Below are 17090 nucleotides of genomic sequence, written 5' to 3'. Positions count from 1 at the left end.
GCGACAGTTTCAGCAGAGAGACGTTTATACAAGGAAAGGATTTTCATCACCACTAATTGATTACAGCACAAACATGGACTACAACGGGTGTTCAACTAACTGCCAGTATGTTCAAGAAATGACGGAGGCGCAGATCCACTCTCACAGCAAAGAAACGGTCTTGATCCATTAACCCGTTCAATCCGGGGGAGGCATCTCTGTCATTTTTTTGATTTATTTGGCTATTCAAAAATAGCAAATATAGAAGCTCATAGCGCGGCAGAGCTTGTAGATCTACTTTATTAATTTTTTCGTGAAAATGTGCGCAAATCTTTAAATATATGTTTTTAAAGCGAACATTTGTACAATATTTTGTTCCCCCCAGAAGCCAAGATTAGAGTTACAAATGTTCGCTTAAAAAAATATATATATATATTCAAAGATGTTCACGATTTTTCAAAAATAGCAGATCTACAAGCTCATGGCGCGGCACTCTGTGCTGTCACTATGAACGTCAGATCCAAAATTCCCCTTTAAAAGGGATAGTTCACCCAAAATTCTATGGATTAGTCACCCCATGGAGACTTGAATTCATGGATATTTTTTAGTTTTTGTCGCATTCCTAAGACAATAATGTGATGACCAGCGGACAGCGGTTCCGGTAGGAGCGGTTCCGGTAGGAGACACAAAGGAGACTCTTTGTGTCTCCTACCGATACCGCTGCCGGTCATCAAATTATTGGCTTAGGAATGCGACAAAAACTATTAAATATCCATGAATTCAAGTCTCCATGGGGTGACTAATCCATAGAAAAAAAGCCATTTTAGGGGTGAACTATCCCTTTAACGTGTTAATGTATATTCCACCTCTCTACACACCAAAGAGGTCTAGTATTTCTACACACAATCATGTAAATAAAAGGCTTTGACCTGACACAAGTACACTGTGTCCATCAGCATGTTGTGCATCCTTCAGCTAGAGATGCCGTTGTGTACAGTATACAGTATGTACGTATGCCATTCAAGGTGCTTTGGCATGAAAATGTCACCTCTATACTGCAAATACCTAGGATGTATTCATCAAGGTCAAGGTCAAGAAAACAGTGACACTTTGTAGCTGCGAAGCATACCCAGGTCTTAAGTTGTAAACACATTCAGCCCACCGTGTGTGCATGATGCATTGCCCCCAGAGAGGCAAACAACTCCTAGTAATAATAGTAAGATGAATTGCATTTTTATGGCACTTTTCTAAGTACTCAAACTCAGACTCAAAGTGCTTTACGATGGTTCATTCATTCATACAGGGGGGGGCATTGGGAGGTGAAGCGCCGAATAGTCAACGCCAGCGTCCTCACCTTTCCCACATTCACACACCAATGGTGGCAAGCTAGCGCCGACCGACTCATTGGAGGTGATGTAGGGTTCAGTGTCTTGCCCAAGGACACTTCGACATGTGGACAGGAGGAGGAGCCGGGATTCGAACTAACCTTTTCCTGCACTAACCTCCTGAGCCACAGCCGCAAGCCCACAACTCACAACACAGCTCCACAGAAGAAGAAGCCACATGGGAGTGGCATCCGCTGCCCCCCGCCCCCCCTGTAGATAATAAGCTATAATGCTCCGCAACGTTTCGGCCACTTGGACCTTCATCAGGCATCATGCCTGATGAAGGTCCAAACGGGCCCAAACGTTGCATCCTAAATAAACTTCTTTATAAGTGAAGACAGTGTGCGGGGGACTCCCTTCTCCTTCCATATTCAGCATTCATACTCCGACGCACCTGTCCGTTCGTAGGTGTGCCAAAGGACATAATTCTAAAAACACCTATAATGCTCAAAATAGAGACGCCAGGTTTAAAGTGGTTCATAACTGACCGAGGTCAATGTCATATACCTGTCAGAGCAGTGCGGCGCTTTTTTAATAGCATGCGGTTTTTATACCCGCGCGCGCACACGCGCACACACACACACACACACACACACACACACACACACACACACACACACACACACACACACACACACACACACACACACACACACACACACACACACACACACACAGTTTTTGAACTATGCTGTACGGTCTAAAGAGCATCCTGATTGCCTGGTCTTCCATTTGAGAGAGGTTATTCCGACACTCAATAACTCTGATCAGCAACGGAGGCGACTGAAAAGTGCAACAAGGCTTGTGAATCGCCAGCAGATTGAGTAGGGTCACTATTTGTTGAATGTGTGGCGTTTATGTGAGGGGAGAGAGATAGAGAGAGACAGAGAGAGAGAGAGAGAGAGAGAGAGAGAGGGGGGGGGTCTGAGGCTACAGTAACACACATGGCCTTGTGGGGAGGGTCTCGTCATACTTTTCAAAAAGGTGCCCTTTGGGTTCACTGTGCCAATAAATAAATACCATTAACCCATTAAGACCTGAGTGAGCCGATTCTACAAAATGTCTTCTAACTAATCCTATGTTGCTACATCAGTGGTTCTCAAACTTTTTCATGCCAAGGACCCCCCAAAATGATATGTATTTGGCCGCCGACCCCCATCTCAAAATATGTTGTTCCATGTAGCCCCCCAGAAGCAAATATGTTGTTCCAGGGACCCCCCAGAAGCAAAGATTTGAGTTACAAATGTTCGCTTTAAAAAAAAATATATATATTCAAAGATGTTCACGATTTTTCAAAAATAGCAGATCTACAAGCTCGTAGCGCTGCACTCGGTGCCGCGCCACGAGCTTGTAGATCTGCTATTTTTTGAATAGCCCAACGAAATCTTAAAAATGACACGGAACGCGTTCCCGGTTTTAGCGGGTTAAACAGAGCCACACGCTACTGGTTCGCCCAACTCTCTCGCTCTGCCACTCCTTCAGCACGTTTTATTCACTCATACAGGCCTCCAGTAAGTAAGTCTAAGCAATGGAGTCTCACTCACAAAAGGCAGCCATCAGCCCTGGGTGAATATGAGAGAGAGAGAGACATAGAGAAAGACAGAGAGAGAGAGAGAGAGAGAGAGAGAGAGAGAGAGAGAGAGAGAGAGAGAGAAAAGCTGTATATTCAAAGGGAAATGAGGAAGGACGAATTGGAAAAATCGATCACAGAAAGCAAAGTGGAATTAACCCATTAAAACCGGGAGAGAATCCTGATTGTGTCATTTTGAGATTTGTGTGCGTCGTTGGCTATTCAAAAATAGCAGATATATATATATATACACGGCCCGGACTGCTAGCGTAGATTTGCACACAAGATTTTTCAAAAATAGCAGATCTACAGGCTCATAGCGCTATGAGCCTGTAGATCTGCTATTTTTGAATAGCCAAAGAAATCTAAAAATGACGCGTTCCCGGTCTTAATGGGTTAATGGGATAAAGAGACAGAGAGAGAGAGAGAGAACGAAATAGCCATCGCCACTCGTCTCATTCGTCTCACAAAAGCCTCCAGGTTTATTCACACAGTGTCTCAAAGCTGTTTTCAAATAAAAAAAAATGATTGCACGCAAAAAATCCAGCCGGGGGTCGGGGCTTCTTTTCCCCTTTTTTTTGCATACGACAAAGGAAACAATGCGATGGACTTGTAAAGGCCTAATACAAGATATTGTGATACGAAGGACATGTGGGCCTCTCTTACTGTACTGTAATGTCTCTCTTGAAAAAAAATTACTTTCTAGCCAATGTCAGATAAATGTGTTTTTAACCCATTGAGGCCGGGAAAGAATCATTGTGTCATTTTTAAGACTTCTTTGGCTATTCAAAAATAGCAGATCTGCAAGCTCTTAGCGCGGCTATAAGAACTGCCGCGCTAAGAGCTTGTAGATGTGCTATTATTTTTTTAATCGTGAACATTTTTGCAATTCTTTGAACGTATATATATTGTTAGAGCAAACATTTGTAACTCAAATCTTTGCTTCTGGGAATTCTACAAATGTCTTCTAAATCCTAACAGTTTTCTGAAAAACGTATGTTGCTATATGAGTGGTTCTCAAACTTTTCCATGTCAAGGAGCACCCAAAATTATTAGTATTTGGCCGCGGACCCCCCATCTCAAAATATGATGTTCCAGGGACCCCCAGAAGCACAGATCGGAGTTAAAACTGTTCGCTTTAAAACGTATGTTCAAAGATTTGCACAAAGTTTCCACGATTTTTCCAAAACATAGCAGATCTACGAGCTTGTACATCTGCTATTTTTGAATAGCCCAAATAAACCGCGTTCCCGGTCTGAAAGGGTTAATGAATGACTTCTTGTTGATTCCTAGTCGTGAAAGGGAGAAGACATGCGCTGGGCTCACACGGAATCCGACCGAGGGAATGCCTTTGTGGGGAAAGCGGGGCCCTTTGTGATCAATATCAAGGTTTGTTTGTTATCGCTAAACACAGAAGGGAGGCATTTTCAATAGAAATTCTTCCTCCAAAGAAACATGCTACATGCTACAGTATGTTCTTCTGTACAGTTTGTCGGCAATGAATGTGCACACAACGCGGTGCAGTGGGTGTCGAACAATGTATTTTTTCCTCAACAGAAACATGTTTACAGGAGGTCGGTTGGTCGGTTCTCAGCTCTATAGGGCTGAAGATTCAGAGTAACGCTAGGTTTTCACTTTAGGCCGACTTATTATTAACCCATTTAAACCGGGAACGCATCCGCGTAACCACTTTATCCGTATTTTATACTTTGGGCTATTCAAAAATAGCAGATCTACAAGCTCATAGCGCGGCAAGGAGTGCCGCGCTATGAGCTTGTAGATCTGCTATTTTTGAAAAATGATGAAAATGTGTGCGAATCTTTTAATATATATATATTTAAAGCGAACATTTGTAACTCAAATCTTTGCTTCTGGGGGGTCCCTGGAACAACATATTTTGAGATGGGGGTCGGCGGCCAAATACATATCATTTTGGGGGTCCTTGACATGAAAAAGTTTGAGAACCACTGATTTAGCAACATATGTTAGGATTTAGAAGAGATTTGTAGAATCCCCAGAAGCAAAGATTTGAGTTAAAAATGTTCGCTTTAAAATATATAATATATTCAAAGATTTGCACACATTTTCACAATTTTTCTAAAATAGCAGATCTACAAGCTCATAGCGTGGCACTCGGTGCCGCGCTATGAGCTTGTAGATCTGCAATTTTCGAATACCAAAGTATAAAATAATGGTTAAAGTGGTAACACAGATGCGTTCCCGGTCTTAATGGGTTAAAAGACTGGAAAAGACTGTCTAAAAATGGTTACAACTTTTGGCAGCCGTGAAAAGACTATGATAGTATATTTGAAAGATTTCGACAGCGGCACAGTAACCCAGACTTTATTGGAGTAAACAAACAATCTTTTAATGCATCTTGACACATCTTGGTGAATTCTCCACATTTGCTTTGTTTGGGACGTTGAGTGCAGCATTTGACACCACTGATCGTATTCATCTTATCAATAGATTTACAGACGTTTTGCATCAAATGGCGGCCATGTTTCCCCTTCCTAAATAAAAGGTGCTTGAAACAGACCGCGCACCAGATTGGTGCCGCCATCTTTATTGTAGTTCGGACATTGTTGCACGGGAGAGTGTGACAGCAGACATACAACGTAATACAGATTACAGCTTTAACTGTGTAGCATATATTAAAGCTGCACTACATGTAACATTCCTCTAACCCTACCCTGGATTTGAAGCCGGTTTCCTGCTCAAGTGCTGGAATTTTGACCATTGAGCTAATAGAGCCTGCCGGCTTGCTAAATTGAATCTTGACCATCAGGTCAGGGGAATACATTTAATTTGTGTCAGATCCTGTGTCTAGGTGAGACATGACCTTTGACCTAATCTAAATTTCTCGATAGAAGAGCAGGGAGGCAAAATACAACCACCCCAATTGTATAAGTTATCTTGTATTAACATACTCTACCATACAGATTGGATACAATTACATTTCATTCATTTAAAATAAGTGACATAGTGAGGCTTTAAATAACTTCCTTCAATATCACTGACAAAACTGGACCACAATGGACACAAGCCCTTAGGTTATTCTTTTAGCATTATTGTCTAATTGGAACCTATTTTGTGGCTCAGATCACTTAGATGCTCAAATTCAGTCTTATTTCATCCCACCCAGATTTATCACTGAAATCAGATTTAAACAAACTTGTTCAGACATTTTTTTCCCTCAGTAACATCCCCCAAGACTAGATACATTTTGAGTTGACACCTAGGTTAACCTGAGCCAAAAACTCTCTAAGAGGCTCCAAATTGTACAGAACACTGCTGCTATAGACCTTTAACCAAAACCAGGAGAAGACAACATATTGCTATTTTAACTTCCCTAAACTGGTCCGTTTTAACCCATTCAAACCGGGAATGCATCTGTGCAAATCTTTGAATATATACATATTTAAAGCAAAACATTTTTACTCAAATCTTTGCTTCTGGGGGGTCCCTGGAACAACACATTTTGAGATGGGGTCCGCGGCCAAATACATGAAAAAGTTTGAGAACAACAAGCAACAAATGTTTTTCCCACAGGAGCAAAGACTTGAGTTAAAAATGTATATATATATATTCAAAGATTTGCACACATTTTCACTTCTGTTTTAATCAAACTAGCATATCTATAAGCTCATAGCCGCGCTATGAGCTTGTATATCTGCTATTTTTGAATAGCCAAAAAATAAATAAAAATAAAACACAGATGCGTTCCCGGTCTAAAAGGGTTAAGATTGATTTTCTAAAATCGTGCTGATTACTTTTGAGGCACTTTTCGTGTGGTCTGGCCCCTACAGTATAATTACATTTTAGATGTATTAACCCCTTCAGGAGAAGCCTGTACGCACACAGGCAGGAGAACGTGCTTTGTTGCTGCTGAGGCGAGGCTGAAGACAAAAGGGAGAACGTGACTCTATACCGATTGCTTCATGCCTGGTGGTTATTTTACTCTTTGTAATGTGATAGAACTCGCATACACATAATGCGATGCGTTGCATTATGTTAAAAATGAATAAAGTATGAGAATGAAATCCCTTTCAATCATGAGTTAAGTTGAGAACTCAGATTATTAAGGACTGGTTATTAGGGCTGTGAATCGTCTGCTATCTCACGATTCGATTCCGATTCTTGGGGTCACGATTCCGATTTTTTTCAAAACAAACCATTCTCGATTCAAAACATATAGGATTTCAGGATCTACTCCAGTCTGCTGGTATGAAAGCAGAGTACATTTACATAGCTTTTATAATTGTAAAGGTTTTATCAACTGATAATAATGTAAACACACAAAGGTAAATCCAAGATCCCCAAATTTTACAAAATAAAATACCAAAAATAGGAGAAAAAAAGAAAAGAAAACAAATTTTGTAAAATGAGAATCGATTCTGAATCGCCCAACAGGGGTGTTTTCCCACGCCCCTACTGGTTATAGCATCACCTTACCCATTAACTGTATGAGCAAATCGTTGATGATGTCGGGTGGAAATCTCCAAAACTGTTACTTTTCAGGATTCAAATTCAATAACGGCAAAACAAAAAGAAGCTAATCTACAAGCTCAAAACGCGTCGCTTATTTCGAGCTTGTAGATCTGCTATTTCTGCTCCTTTTGTGTGACGCAGTAGTATTATGAAGAAGCAGGGTGTCAATTCAAGAAAACGATGATGAAGGGGCAACGATGCACAATGCAAAGCTTACGAAGGTTAATCCATTAAGTCCGGGAACGCATCTGTGTCATTTTAAGATTTCTTTGGCTATTAAAAAATAGCAGAGTGCCGCGCTATGAGCTTGTAGATCTGCTATTTTTTTTGGGCGGTGTAGCCGCCCCTATAAGTGGGGTTGGGACACCTCATTAGTATTAGTTTCCTGCATTGTGATTGGCTCATTAGTAGACCCCTAGCTGTACTGTGATTGGCTGACTCTATTCAGCACTGTGATTGGCTAGCGAGACACATGATGACATTAATAACCTATAAATAGGATTATGCACTTCCAAAAATCATTTTTTTTGGAAGTGAGCTTCCATCACTATGATGACCACTGTGATGACCACACCGCCCACTTCACACTGGGTGTGATTTTTGGGCGGTGAAACCGCCCCTATAAGTGAGGTTTGGATATTTGTACAACAAATCCTGCGCTGTGATTGGCCAAAAATGTACCCCGCCTAACCCTGCACCGTGATTGGCCAATCACAGTCTATTCAGGACTGTGATTGGCCAGTGTCACATGACACATGTGCATAGCCCTATATGAGAAACCATAACTTAAAAATTATGTTTTTTTTTAAGTTATGGTTTCTTCCATCATAAAGAGTGTTTCAATAAATGTATTTATTTTTTGTACATGATTGGTTGACTCCATTCAGTATTGTGATTAGCTAGCAAGACACCGCCCACTTCACACTGGGTGTGATTTTTTTTAAAATCTAGAACATTTGTGCAAATCTTTGACTATGTTTTAAAGTGAACATCTTTAACTCCAACTGTGCTTCTGGGGGGTCCGTGGAACAACACATTTTGAGATGGGGGTCCACGGCCAAATACATATCATTTTGGGGGTCCTTGACATGGAAAAGTTGGAGCACCACTGATATAGCAACATACTGTTAGGATTTAGAAAACATTTTTAGATATGCATCTGGGCCGTGGACCCTCATCTCAAAATATGCTGTTCCAGGGACCCCCCCCCCCTCAAAAGCAAAGATTTGAGTTACAAACGTTTGGTTTAAAAATATATATATTCAAAGATTTGCCAAAAAAAATCATGATTAAAAAAAAAAAAGCAGATCTACGAGCTCATAGCACGGCACTCTGTGCCGCGCTATGAGCTTGTATATCTGATATCTTTTAATAGCCAAAGAGATCTTAAAATGACACAAGATGCGTTCCCGGATTGAATGGGTTAAAATGGCTGACAGACAAGTATATTTCACCAACACTCACAACACAACGGCAAACGGTTGCACACACACACACACACACACACAAAGTTGCGAGCTGTCACACAGTAAAACAAACTTACCTCTCTTCCCTTTTCACGTTAAATATCAAAAAAAGGGAGAGTGACAGACGGTCAGAAAACAATGGCAGTGCACACACACATCATGCACACTGACACCTTCTCTGTGTGATGGAACGGCGACACAAAGTGAAAGTACGGACAGGATTGTTATGTGATATCGTACTTTACCCAGTAATTGTAAACAATTATAATTCAATGCAAAAAAAAAAACCTTCAACTGTGACAGTTTGCGTAGGGGTTGCCATTGATTCCTTTACATTTCAACCTCTGGAGGGGGGCCTCAGCTCATCTGCCATCATGACAGCCACGGAACTCAAGTGTTTATTAACCCATGAAGACCTGATAGGCTGATTCTAAAAGATGTCTTCTAAAAATCCTAAACAGTTTTCTGAAGACAAAAAATAAATAAACGTATGTTGCTATAACAGTGGTTCTCAAATGTTTTCCATGTCAAGTACCCCCAAAATTATATGTATTTGGCCGCGGGCCCCCATCTCAAATTATTGTCTTCCAGGGACCCCCCCCAAGAAGCAAAGATTTTAGTTAAAAATGTTATATGTATTTATTCAAAGATTTGCACAAATTTGCAAAAATAGCAGATCTACAAGCGCATAGCACGGCACGAAGTGACACGCTATGCGCTTGTAGATCTGCTATTTAAAAAGTATAAAATAATACTTAACGTGGTTAAAATGATCGCTATATTACTACTTTATCTGGGGACCCCCTGGAACCCCTCCCCCAGGACCCCCACTTTGAGAACCAATGTGTGATACAGTATATATATACAGTACAGTATATAATAGCCAAAATCTAAAAATGACACAAAAGACGCTCTCCCGGTCTTAAGGGGTTAATAGCTCCGAGAACAGATGCCTGAAGCCACGCTGCCACTTAAGGCTGATTACAGCGTGTTGGAGGACATTACGGCGCCTTTGCTGATTGATCAGTTTCACAATGTGGCTGACGAACGGCTGACTTTTAGACATATGGACCGTGGGTGTTGTTGTCATCGCTCCGCTTTTGCCGGTGACACGACTATACGCCAGCTTATAGCACTTGACGTTTGTCGCCTGACACTTTAGCAGCGCTAAGCTAACTAACTCGCACAAAGATAATCACGAAAAACCTTAACCCGTTAAAACCGGGAAAAGCGCCTGTGTCATTTTTTGATTTTAACTATTATTTTATACTTTGGCTATTCAAAAATAGCAGATATACAAGCTCATAGCGTGGCACGAATTGTAGATCTGCTATTTTTTTTTATCCCACGATTTTGCAATTCTTTTTCACCCAGTGCCAATTGTCTAAGTGATCCTGGGCGCTACACTCCCCCCGCCAGCTTTTTAAAGCGAACATTTTTAACTCAAATCTTTGCTCCATGGGGGTCCCTGGAACAAAATGTTTTTGAGATGGGGTTCGGCGGCCAAATACATTTGGGGGTCCTTGACATTAAAAAGTTTGAGCACCACTGATATTTAGCAACGTACGTTTTTTTCAGAAGACTGTTAAGATTTATAAAACATTAGCAGAATGGGCCTCAGGTCTTAATGGGTTAATAATAAAATGATCAAGCGGGCTGACGCAGGGAGTGTCATTTGCCACACATTCCTTCAGGGAAGGAAAAAAAAAGACTAGCAAGAACATCTTTACACAGTATGTGAACTTCAAAAGGGAAATACTTACTGGAGTGTGAGGAAGTTAAGTTGTTATTGTGAGAAAAAAAAAAGGAAATACTAATTGCGACAAAGCCTTCAGTGGGGGGGGGGGGGGGGATGATAATTTGAGGCAGAAAGCCAGCTGCTACAGACTAATTACTAGGATGATCAAATCACCTCGAATTTTACTCCATTACTATTTTAGATTTTAGCTATATACTGTATATATAGCAAGTTTCTCAGAAAACTCTAAGGATGTAGAACAGTGGTTCTCAAAAATAGCAGATCTACAAGCTCACATATATTTTTTATTTTTTACTTCTAGGTGTTTGAAAAAAAATTGAATAATTAAAACATTTTTTTTTATGTTTTCCTTCTCTTCTGGGGGTCCCTGGCACAAAACATTTTCTGATGGTGGGTCCGCAGCCAAATATATATCAATTTGGATATCTACTGATTTGGAAGACATTATTAGAATCAGCCTCAGGGTCTTAATGCGTTATATGAAGGATACTGTACCTTCTAGTAACTGTTAGGGTGCTGCCTGCCGTGTTTTTAGTTTTTCTTGCAGCGGAATGTTTTGGATATCAAGCACTTCCACATGCACTGAAGGCCACGCCGTTTTGATCTTGTAGATCTGCTGTTTTTTGGGGGAATGAATTCCTCCCCCCCCCCCCAGAACAGGCATGCCGAGGTTCAAGTTGATCTAAGGGAAGACACATCATTGCCATCATTGAAGTTGTGAGCAGCATACCTCAGAGTGGTGTTCATCGTTCTGCTGCAGCACCTCGATGCAGAGCTCTCCTAATCTCATCATGTCCTCCAGCCTCTTCTCTGAGGGCGCCTGCTCATCAACTGTGACCGTCATAAAATAAAAACCACAGTACCAGACATTATACCAACGTTACATCCATTAAGACCGGGGACACATCGCACATCAATTTGGGGGTCCTTGACATGAAAAAGTTGGAAAAGTTGCACCACCGATATAGCAACATACTGTTAGGATTTAGAAAACACTTTTAGATATTTATTTATCTCCAAATATTTTGTCCCAGGGACCCCCAGAAGCAAAGATTTGAGTTACAAATGTTCGCTTTAAAAATATATATAAATATTGAAAGATTTGCACAAGTTTTCACTCTTTGGCCACGCCCTCTAGTCTGCCTCATTCACTAGAATGGTTAATCTCACTTTCAGCTGAAACAGTGCGACTTGTAGTAGTTTATACTGGCATAATGGTTCTATGTCACATTTCACAAGACATAGATAGTACTTGTAGATAATAGAGATCAAATGCTCTAACAAGTCTTAACTTTATATTATATTATAGTCGCAACAATCAATTCTCCAGTTCTAGGCAACACAGAAGGGGGGACTTTGTTCTTATTTTCCACACAACAGCTCTTAAAGAGATAGATCACCCCCAAAATGACTTTTTTTCCAATGGATTAGTCACCCCATGGAGACTTGAATTCATGGATATTTTTTTGTTTTTGTCGCATTCCTAAGCCAATAATTTGATGACGGGCAGCGGTTCCGGTAGGAGACACAAAGAGTCTCCTTGTGATTGAAAAAAAGTAATTTTGTGGGGGGAGGGTGGGATAGGGGAATGTAGTATATGTACATTTTGTTTGTCTCTCTGTGATACGATATAAAAAATGTATGTGCAGTATGCTTGCCCCTGGGCCTTATACTAAAAACTAATAAAAAGATCTTGAAAAGAAAAAAAGTTTTATGGGTGAACTATCGCCTTAAGGTATATTCATGACATAGTTCCCTTTAACTACATTGAACCCAGCATCATAAAACATGTCATTATAAAACATTTAAAATGGCCAAAACACCTAAAAGTAGCAGATCCACAAGCTGTTGCAACACCGTAGTATGACAACGTTATAAAATACATACGGCTATAATGGTTATAAACCAACCATCCCATGCAATAAAATGCTGATAGTGCCATAAATAAAGACTTGTGTTGTACAAACCCACAATCTGAGCGTAATGGGTCAGCTGGGCATAGTTTGTGCGGGCCGCCTGCTCCAGACATCTCTGGACCAGCGTCTTCATCTCCTCTGCAGGGACTGGAGTGGTGATGTCCTTCATTAGAACCTATGGAAGAGCCCATATGGCACAGCAATGTCACTAGTGGTTGAAGTACAAATACCGCAATATAAAACTACTCTGTTACAAGTACCAAAGTGAAAGTACTTACCATTTTTAAATAAAAATAAATAAATAGAAGATCTATAACCTCCCAAAACTTTGTATCACGATCGCGTCGTGAGCTTGTAGATCAAGTATAAAATAGGGCTTATAATCGGTTGCTGTATGTTTTGTAACAATAATCTCAATTTGCAAATTAACTCGTAGTAACCACAGTTTTCAAATAATTGTAGTGGAGTAAAAACGTACAATATTTGTAGTCAACGCATGTGAATACGCGCGCATGCGCGCACACACACACACACACACACACACACACACACACACACACACACACACACACACACACACACACACACACACACACACACACACACACACACACACACACACACACACACACACACACACACACACACACACACACACACACACACCATTATTTTTGGTTTTATATGGTTAATAGTTTTGGACATAAGGAGGGTTCCACACGAAGCAGCAATGATATATATATATATATGTATACTGTATATAATAACAGTATTAAAATGTATGCCGTACCCGTTCTTGCAGGGAGAGTGTTGCTTTTAGGGCCCCATCTGGTCGTCCAAACGGGAAGCAGTATCTGTGGGGTTTTGGCATGAGACATTTACAACAATCTCAAGGACAAGCGCCGTCAAAAGGCAGAAGAATGGAGAGAGGAGGAAGCCATTGTACCTTCCCTTCATTGATGCCGTTAACAGATGGCTGTATTCTTTCATCTAATTATATTGACTGGGGGGGATGTTTTCTCACCTATGGTTATGGTTTGATTCGAGGGTGGAACGGGTTCAGCGAAGGTTTCACGTTGCTAATTAAGAAGTAAACTACTTTACTTCACAAACAAAGACGCGTGTCGTGTAGGTCAGCCATTTATCGAGGAGAAACTTTGAGCCATTATATTAACACACACAGGTGAACAGCTTCTTCTCATTAACCACTTGTACTTGTGTATGGTATTATGGCCATAATAATACACAATAGGGAAGAGTTGCCAATCACTATCGTGGATAAAAGCGTCTGTAATGTAATGTGTTTATGGTTGTACAGTATGTTGACCAGGTCGGCCACCTATTTGGAAAAAGGTGCAATTATTGAACCAATTAATGAGATGAATTGGTCCTTATTAGGCCAACAACTGTGACACCCAGGCCAACTTGTGTACAGTGGTGGAAAGTAACATTACTTAAGTGCTGTACTTAAGTATAATTTTGAAGTAAAACATTTGAGTACTATTCCACCACTGTTTGTGTATGCTAGTGTCTTAGAGGCACTAACATTGCACTCTACGTTTGTGACTATTTACCCGGTTTGTTTGTTAACTAATAGGGTTCAGGCTTATACTCGGTTTTCTTTGATTTCGCACTCCTAAATTGCTCCGGATTAGAGTGTCTTCTAAATGCTTTATTGTAATTGTCACCACCGTCTTTAAAGGGAAAGTCCACTTTGGTAGAGGTTTGGGTTGTGTAGTTACCTTGTCATGATGTAACTCTAAAGGTGGACAACAAATCAAACATAATTGCTCCATTGACTAAAAATTGAGAATTCAAAATATACTCCTCATTGGCTTACATTGTACGGTGAAACAGCTCTCAAAGTCACTATTTTAGCACATAAATTAACACAAAGTTGATTCAGACATTTTTATTTAAAAAAAAACATGGGTTTGGTGATGATCTATTGTCTGAATCAACTTTGTTTGCGTTCGTTTATGTGCTAACATAGTGACTTTGAGAGCTGTATCACTGCTGTTTCACTGTACAAAGTCAATGTGGAGCATATTTTAAATCATCAATTTCTAGTCAATGGAGCAATTATGCTTGATTTCTTCCTTTGGAGTTACATCATGGCAAGGTAACTACACAACCCAAGTGGTCTTGCCCTTTAAGTGTAATCGGAAATAAAAACAAAACGGTTTTGAAAACCTTAAATAGAAGCAAATGACTGCTCAGCAAGCAGTGCTGGGCCTTGATCATGTTGTTTGAATCTAAAATCAATACATCTATTTGTTTATTTAAACCCTGCCTTTGGGTGTGTGTGTTGGAGAGGGGGGTGGTGGGGGGGGATTAGCATAATCCCATCATTGTCCTGCATATTGTTGACCACCAATAGCCTCTTGTTGAGGTGGGTTGCTCCGGGCTCCTGGGGTTTCGCCAACTAGTCGACTAATTGACTATTATAACCACTAGTCGACACTGTGGCAGTGGTCCAACTGGTCGAGGACCTCTTTGAATTATAATTTTCATCGTTCAGGGCATTTTATTGTTTTATTTATAAATCAGGGCAGACGCTGTATGACGCTGTGGGCTCTGAAACAATAATTGTTCTCTTAACAATCATATTTACAATCATATTTGTCATAAGATATGATGTTGTGCCTTCAGTGTGGGGCGCTCAAACAGCAGACATAAACTTCTTAAATCACACCGCACATACAACCAGGTTTGTCCCGTCTACATTATTTAATGCTTTACTGAGACATTTTTTTTTATGAGAAATGTCTACTGTTATTGGATGAAACATATGATTCATCTCCACAACTAGTTGACTAGTCGACTACTTTATGTTATATTAGTAGTCGACGACTATTAAAATTCAGTAGTCGTGCCCTAGAAGCCTCCTCCTGATGCATCCCCCCCCCCCAACCCAACCCGATAGCCTTCTCCTAATTCCTTGCCTGCTCCTCTACTCTCCTTTCTGAGGAGCAGATGGAGAAGGGCCTCCTCACAGTCACCATGAAGGGGTTCTTAACTCTTTAAGACCTGAGAACGCATCTGTGTGTCATTTTTAGATTTCGTTGGGCTATTCAAAAATAGCAGATATACAAGCTCATAGCGCGGCACCGAGTGCCGCGCTATGAGCTTGTAGATCTGCTATTTTTGAAAAATCGTGAAAAATGTTGTGCAAATCTTTGAATATATATATATTTAAAGCGAGCATTTCTAGCTAAAATGTTATTGCTTCTGGGGATTCTACAAATGTCTTCTAAATCAGTTTAAAACAGTTTTCTGAAACACTTATGTTGCTATAATATTAATGTCAGTGTCAAGGAGCCCCACAACGATATGTATTTGGCTGCGGACCCCCATCTCAAAAAAAAAAAAATCCAGGGACCCCCAGAAGCAAAGATTTGAGTAAAAAACAATTGCTTTATAGATATATATTCAAAGATTTGCAAAAAAAAAACACGATTTAAAAGAAAATAGCAGATCTACAAGCTCATAGCGCGGCACTCGGTGCCGCGCTATGAGCTTGTAGATCTGCTATTTTTTAATAGCCAAAAGTATAAAATATGGATAAAGTGGTTACACAGATGCGTCCCCCGGTCTTAAAGGGTTAAGGACTCTGTGGCCGTTCAGGGCAGTTAATGGCACATGGGCTCCATTGAGCGAAACCATCACTCAAGGTCTCTGTCCTGAACCACTTTCACACCGCGGTGGACAAAAGGTTCGACACATGGAGGCGACGGACCGGGCCCGGTGAATAGCGGGCGCACGGCGCAGATGTGGGTAAAGGTCTCATGAAGCATGAGTGCGTCCATGTTGTTTTGCAGCACCTGTGGTTTCTTTTGCTCTTCCTCGTGGACCTACTTGCGGGTTACACCAGTGTCAGTCTACCTTATGTGTATTATGCTGTCGACACGCACTGACTTTTTTATTGTTTTTTCTCACACCTTAAAGGTGTTTTTTCGATAACTGTTTTCATTTATTTTATTTAATTTTTTTTATTGTATTGAAGTTTTTTCATTTTCCAATTTTTTTTTTTTAAATAAATGAAAAAAGTAATTGAAAAAACACGGCCCCCTCGCGTATTAGGAGGGCAGGGTGAGTCACCAGAACCAAGGACGGGTGTTTTTGATTAATTTAACATGTTAAAAATGGAGTTTGAAGTTATAATGGGTTTGTATAGGAAGGGGGCGTGTCTGATAAAAAAATATATAAAATATCTAAATACTGAATAAAGCAACTTAAAAACGGTCTGGGGGGCTCTCAAAAGCCTGAGTAGACAATAACATGACCCAAAGTTTTTTGAAAGTGAAATATCCCTTTAACGTCCATAAGTATATCATGCACAGTATAGAGCGTCGCAGTTCCCGCCCACTTCCTGTTTTTTTTGGTGCCGGAAGAAAAAACTCAATGCATTTTTCCATTGACATTTCCAAAAATATTTATATCTATTAATTTAAGCCTCGAATCAAGCCATCATGACATGACATGAATCATGACCATAAACGTTTGATTCTGTGATTCTTTTTT

The 17090-nt window shown here is 40.4% G+C and overlaps 1 protein-coding gene across 1 annotated transcript in view; it reads right to left on the bottom strand.

Moving 5' to 3' along the window:
- Positions 1 to 17090, bottom strand: part of cadps2 (Ca++-dependent secretion activator 2) — a 342906-nt gene that overhangs the window by 67476 nt on the left and 258340 nt on the right. Inside the window, 3 exon segments of the mRNA XM_080438413.1 lie at positions 11381 to 11481; positions 12618 to 12741; positions 13357 to 13420. Coding sequence (XP_080294539.1) covers positions 11381 to 11481; positions 12618 to 12741; positions 13357 to 13420 — 289 coding nt within the window.

This window comes from Gymnoscopelus braueri (genome assembly GCF_963280865.1).
Source record: "Gymnoscopelus braueri genome assembly, chromosome: 9".
Lineage (NCBI taxonomy): Eukaryota > Metazoa > Chordata > Actinopteri > Myctophiformes > Myctophidae > Gymnoscopelus > Gymnoscopelus braueri.
Note: the sequence above shows the minus strand (reverse complement) of the source record. Positions and strands in the feature narration are given on the sequence as shown.